General features: G+C 34.4%; 1 protein-coding gene across 5 annotated transcripts in view; it reads right to left on the bottom strand.

Annotated features, from left to right (window-relative positions):
* Positions 1-3,015: 3,015 nt before the first annotated feature.
* The window catches only part of LOC106878497 (zinc finger protein 260), a 7,912-nt gene continuing 3,919 nt past the window's right edge, over positions 3,016-7,008 (bottom strand). For all 5 annotated transcript variants that reach the window (XM_014927722.2, XM_052970153.1, XM_052970152.1 and 2 more), the window contains one exon: positions 3,016-6,030. In XM_014927722.2, the coding sequence (XP_014783208.1) occupies positions 3,665-5,677 (2,013 nt within the window). In that variant the 5' untranslated portion in view covers positions 5,678-6,030 and the 3' untranslated portion in view covers positions 3,016-3,664. The remainder of the gene's footprint in view (positions 6,031-7,008) is intronic.

The raw sequence follows: 7,008 nt of genomic DNA, 5'->3' as shown, positions 1-7,008 counted from the left end.
GTGCTGCTACACCAGTCATTGGGTATGACTCCTTCATGTAACACCTGGTTCGTAATACAGGTGACTAGGCTGTAGCCAACACTGCCAGAATCGTTTTCAGAAAAACAGATCCAGAAAGAAAACACACTCTAAAGAAAAATTTATTGTTTTCAAACTAAGTTTTGAAAACTACTAATTTGAAGAAAAGTCTTCCTCTCGTTTTGTATTTCACCACATGGAACTGGGCAAAGGATTGGATTTTACCAGCAAAGTGACGGCTGCAATGGAGCTAGGATCAAATTGGGCTGGAGTACCATTGTGGCCTGGAACCGTATATTTTTATTTACTCTTTCTGAACTGTTGTCTTTCCTTTCTCTTTCTTTTATGAACTTTTTTGGTATGAACTATTATTTTTATTTCGTCTGCTTTTTTTTAACTGTTTTCTCTTTTTGCCTGTGTTTAGAATTTTTGTTGTATTTATTTTAGGTGGACATTTTGTTCTCAGGGCAGAGAATATAACGAAAAATAAGGCCACTGCTGTGGAGTGGGAGATTACCCCACCCAAGCAGTGGAGGTGCAATGACCCAGTGGTTAGGGCAGCAGACTCACAGTCATAGGATCATGGCTTCAATTCCCAGACCAGGTGTTGTTAGTGTTTACTGAGCGAAAACACCTAAAGGCCCACGAGGCTCCTGCAGGGGGGGGGTGGCAAACCCTGCTGCAGTCTTTCACCACAACATTCTCTCAGTCTTTCTTACTGTTTCTGTTGTACCAGTATTTCAAAAAGCCAGTCTTGTCACACTGAATCTCCCCAAGAACTACTACATTAAGAGTACATGTGTCTGTGGAGTGTTCAATCACTTGCATGTTAATTTCACAAGCAGGCTGTTACATTGATCGGATCAACTAGATCCCCTCGTCGTCGTAACCAACGGAATACCATGAATATATATGCATTAGAGCATCTGTCATATGACAGGTAACTTCGGAAGCACTTTTGACACCATGGGTAACAGAAAATATGGCATACAGACAATTATTATAACTTCACTTCTATTAAATATTTTGGTGTTTATTACAAAATGAATACTAATTTTCAAAAGAATTATACCTTATATTAAAATTTTATAAAACAAGTTATTAACCAATCAACCAAATAATTGATTGCTTACTCAGTCAGTTGGTGATATAGTCAGTCTGTTGTTTTCATTATCTAGACAGTAACAAATAATCTTCAAGTAATTCATTAAATCATTTTTATCAGCTACATAATGACTTGATGTAACTTGCAAGTTAAAGAAAAGAGAAATAAAATAAAATGTGAAGATCAATCGAAAATCGGTTCTAAATTTTGGTACAAAGCCAGCAGCTTTGGGGGAGGGGATAAGTTGATACATTGAGCCTAATGCTCAATTGCTACTTATTTCATTGACCCTGAAAGAATGAAAGAATTTGAGAACAGACTGTAAGGACAGTATTTTGCTCAGCATGCTAATGATTCTGCCAGCTCACTACCAATAATTAGAAGATAAACTGGAGTTTGCAACCATATAACACTTCTTCCTCACTATGATGTTGAACATGTTTGAAAATAATTTTGATTTTATTAAACATGGCAATTTGTCCCCATTACCATTTTCAATTCTCACAAGACCCTTCAGCGAGGCAGAGGAATGGATCCATGTAATCAACTAACCATCTTCCAGCGTGTCATAGGATTCCTGGATCAGAGTTGACAGGTCTTACACAACTTTAGCAAGGTAATGTGTTGAGAAATACAGCTGGTTATTTTATTATTTTCTCCTTAACAACAAAAGTGGAAAGTATTTAAAACACTTTCATCATCATCATCATTTAATGTCCGTTGTTCAAGATGGCATTGGTTGGACGGGTTGACCAAGGCTGGCTGGCTGGAAGGCTGCACCAGACTCCAGTTTGATTTGGCATGGTTCCTAACGCCAACCACTTTGAAAGTGGTTAAGTATCACTGGCATTGGTGCCATTTGCATGACTCCAGTATCTCGCACAATTGCGATTTTATTTGGCTCGAGTCTTCTCAAGCGCTACATAATGCCAGCCAAAGATATCAGTCATTCATCATTGCCTCAGTGAGGCCCAACACTTGAAAGGTGCTTTTCACATGCTACAGGCATCAGCCACTTTGCCTGCGAGGCCCAACACTCGAAAGGTGTTTTTTACATGCCAGTTACATGCAAATAACATGAAAAAAATTGGTCTAAATACATTTTTCAAAAATAAATTTAAGTGAAGCCACACATAGTAATCATATTATGACTTACTGAAGGACTACAACTAAGATACAATTTATCTGTATGTGCATTTATGCCTATTTATTCATTAACCTTTCAGTATACAGATTACTGTCAAAAATATTGCTTATTTATTCACATTGTATAAAATTAATCATGCTTTATCTTGTAGCTTCAAGATTTCAATGATGTGACTGTTTATTTTTAGAATAGCATTGTAGGATAGGCATGAGAGGCCAGACCTAGCCAGTTTGAACAGAACAGGAAGAATATTTGGATCATACTCAAGGGTTAATATGACAATATTTTACCTACAAATTTAGCAAAGATTTGGAGTTTTTTAAAAACTTTTACAGATATTATAGACATTCATATACAATTACCATCATTTAAGATCCGTTGTCCATGCTGGTATGGGTTGGACAATGTGACCAGAGGTGGCAAGCTAGAGGTAGCACCAAACTCCAGTCTGATTTGGCATGGTTTCTACAGTTGGATACCCTTCCTAACGCTAACCACTCCAAGAGTGTAATGGCTGCTTTTATATGCCAGTTGCGTGATCCCAGTGTCTGTCATGACTACGATTTCATTTGGCTTGATGGGTCTTCTTCTCAAGCATGGCATATTGCCAAGGGTCACCTCTTTGAGGCTCAGTATATACAGTCAAACTGAACATAAGAACTGAACATTAATAAATATTAAAGATAACAAAACAACAAGAGGATGTTTATATTAAAATGTATAAACTTGATGCTCAGTAAAGGTGGAAAAAATGAATGTTTTTTTGTTTTTTATTTTTTGTTTTGAGCAACGCTCTCCGTCAGAAAAAGGAGAAAGGAAAAGTCCAGGAACAGCCTGTTTGTGATTACATGGTTAAAGTGACCGGAAGTGGAGAGAGATAGAAAAGCTGTTTTTTAGGGGACAGGAGAGTGCAGAGATGGCCAGTGTGTGCTTGTGTTTGTTTATGTGAGTTATGTATGCATAAAGTAGTGTTGTTGATGAGCAGGTTAATGGCAGGCATTCAATTCAGTGGTGAGAAGTGAGGTGAAGAATGTTGCTGTGTGTATGTATGAGAGTGTGAGAATGTGTGTGCATGTGAGAGGCGAGGTGATAAGTGTATCAGTACGTTGGTGATGCTGTGTGTGGGTATGTGTGTATATATGCATGTGACGATGTATGTGTATGAGTTTGTATGTCTGCGTGTGTATGTGTGAAGGGTTTATGCATGCAGTAGATGTGTATGTATTATATGGGGGAGTGCATGTAATGTATGTAGGTGTTTGTAAGTGTGGAAGATGAATAAGATCTTTTTTTAATTTGAAAAGAAACTTTAAAAAAACTTGAAAATTTTTTTTTAAATATACATATATATAGATTTATATTATATATATATATATATATAAGACGTTAGATTTCTAATCGATGTGAACACGTCTATGGTTCAATAAGTTACCTTTCAGAGAGAAATTTTTACCACATGTATCACAACGGTATGGCTTTTCTCCAGTATGAATACGTTTATGGGTCACTAAGTTACTCTTTTGAGAGAAAGTCTTACCACAGATATCACATTGGTGAGGTTTCTCACCTGTGTGAACACGTTTGTGTTTCAACAAATTATTATTTTTAGGAAATGCTTTACCACAAATATCACAATAGTATGGTTTCTCTCCTGTGTGATTAAGTTTATGCAAGGAAAATGAATTACTACCACAAAATATTTTATCACAAATATCACAATGATATTGCTTTCCTTCTGTGTGGATACGTTTGTGTCTGGATACAGAATCCTTATCAGAAAAAGTCTTACCACAGATATCACAATGGTATGGTTTTTCTCCTGTATGAATGCGTCTATGTTTCAATAAAGTAGAACTTCGAGCAAATGTCATACCGCATATCTGACAGTCATATGGTTTCTCTCTTGTATGAATACGTTTGTGTTGAGTTAAATGACCATTTATGGCAAAAGCTTTACCACACAGATCACACTGGTATGGTTTTTCACCAGTATGAGTACGTTTATGCCTCAATAAATGACTATTTCGAAAGAATGCATTACCACAAATATCACAATGGTACTGCTTAGACCCTGTATGAATACGTCTGTGATTATACAAATACTGACTTGTAGAGAACTTTTTACCACATATATCACAATGGTAAAGTTTTTCTCCTGTATGAATAAGTTTATGGCACCGAAAATAACTCTTATTGGAGAACACTTTACCACAGATATCACAGTGATATGGTTTTTCTCCTGTGTGAATATGTTTGTGGTTAGATAAACAATCGTTAGTAGAGAAATTTTTACCACATACGACACAATGATATGGTTTTTCTCCTGTATGAACACGCCTATGATTCATTAAATTATTATTTACAGAGAATGCTTTTCCACAGATATCACAATGATATGGTTTCTCCCCTGTGTGAATACGTGTATGGCTCAACAAATTACTATTTTTAGGAAAAGCTTTGCCGCAAATATCACAGTGAAATGGTTTCTCTCCTGTGTGATTAAGTTTATGTAACGATAAAGAACTACCATCAGAGAATTTTTTATCACAGATATTACAATGATATGGTTTCTCTCCTGTGTGAATACGTTTGTGTGTGGATAAACTACTACTAACTGTAAATGTTTTACCACAGATATCACATTGGTATGGTTTCTCTCCTGTATGAATACGTTTATGTGTAGATAAAGAATAATTAATAGAAAAAGCTTTACCACATATTTCACAACGGTATGGTTTTTTGTCCAAGTGAATTTGTTTGTGTGTAAATAAAGAACTATTTGCAGGGAATGTTTTGCCACAAATACCACAACAATATGGTTTCTCTCCTGTATGAGTACGTTTGTGTCTTGATAAAGAACTATTAACAGAGAAAGTTTGACCGCAAATATTACAATGGTATGGCTTCTCTCCTGTGTGACTGCGTCTATGGATCAATAAATTTCCATTTTGAAGGAATTCTTTACCACAAATATCACAGCAATATGGTTTTTCTCCTGTGTGAGTTCGTTTGTGTTTAGATAAACTGCTATTTACAGATAAAGTTTTACCACAAATATCACACTGGTTTTGTCTCAAATTCAAGTGAATACGTTTGTGTTTAGTTAAATGACGTTTTAGAGTGAACATTTTATCACATATATCACAGTGATATGGTTTCTCACTTGTATGAATATATTTGTGTTCAGATAAATTTTCATTTGTAGAGAACTTTTTACTGCAGATTTCATGCTCATACACTTCTGAATCCGTGTGAATAGATTTATGTTGAATTAAATATCTTTTTATTTTAAAAGACTTCCCACAAGTGTCACACTCATATGATATCCTTTTTGTTTGATAGGAGACATCTTTCTTAGCACATTGTCTTTCATTAGGAATTGGACTCTTACCAAGTTTCTTCCTCATAATATAAAATTTTGTTCACAAAATAGAAAAGCTACAATTCTTCTTGGATTTTCACAGAAATATTTCTTTAAATATTATCCACAAAGTGCATATTTTCTTCAGTTGTAAATTTTGTGAGATTCCAAAGAGGTCTCAGCTGTAAGGAATTGTTTTTTTCTTCTTCAACTTAATCTTGACATTATCACAGAAATAATACAGAAGTTATACAGGTGCAGTCAATATTGGAAATTACTCAATTCACAAGAAATACTTCAGTGATAGAACTTAAGTTATACAAACAAGCAAGATCCCTTGTATCCTTGCTAATGTCATTCTTTAGTTTTCAATATGCCATCTCGATAACATCAGATATCCTGAAATATATAAAAAGAGTATAGTCAAATATAATAATAAAAGATAAAATTGTTAAAAATTTTATTAGTGACCAGCATATAAAATAGACCTATTAAGGTGAATTCATATATAGAGATTTATTATAGTACAAAATACAGAGGGTACCATGGCTATATGCTGAAAATATGCTGAAAATAGATGCTAAATTGTTGAAGCACTTTAAATCATCATTTTAATAATGCACGCATGTTGAAAGCGAGGGAGTAGGCTGACAGAAATTATGACAAAGTTTAAAGAACAATGAATCTAACTGGTCGAGTGCAGGAGTTATTTGAAGATTAATAATAATCTAATAAGGCCATGTTAAAGAAATTTTATTAAATATACAGAAAATTGTAATTACATATTATGAAACTGTAATCATATTAATGAACTATAAATGAAGACAGGTGTTTTAGTGTTCTTAAATGAATACTTGACTATGTACATCAACAACTTTACAGAGTAATATGCAATATGGAAAAAGTTGACCATCTTTTGCATTGGTTTTTCCTTCATAATTTTTAGCATTTCCTGTATTTCATTACAATTCTGAATTATTTTTCCCCACTCAAAAGATTCAATTTTTAACATTTTGCTTCACAATTCTGTGGCCTTTCCTTTTTCTGTGAAACAGTCATAGCTAGTATTGTAAAATAACTATCAATACAATAAAACTTTGCCAGTCACTTTTATGGCGCTTCATTTCCAAGACCCATCAGGATAAAAAACATCAAATATGATGAAGGCCATACATAATTCTGCAGAAAAGTGATTGGGCAGAGTTTCAGATTAGGACACCCACATAAGTTGGATTTTCTCAGCTTTGATGGAGACATTTTCATTCCCCACCACCCATACCTTTATGAAAAAACATTTTGGAAAATTTTGTAACTTTTTTTTTTTTGCACTATGCACTTGAAAATGAGCTGTTTCAGTAAAAAAAAAAAAAAAAAAAA

Source organism: Octopus bimaculoides, chromosome 8, assembly GCF_001194135.2.
Source record: "Octopus bimaculoides isolate UCB-OBI-ISO-001 chromosome 8, ASM119413v2, whole genome shotgun sequence".
Classification (NCBI taxonomy): domain Eukaryota; kingdom Metazoa; phylum Mollusca; class Cephalopoda; order Octopoda; family Octopodidae; genus Octopus; species Octopus bimaculoides.
This window is presented reverse-complemented; position numbering and strand designations above follow the sequence as displayed.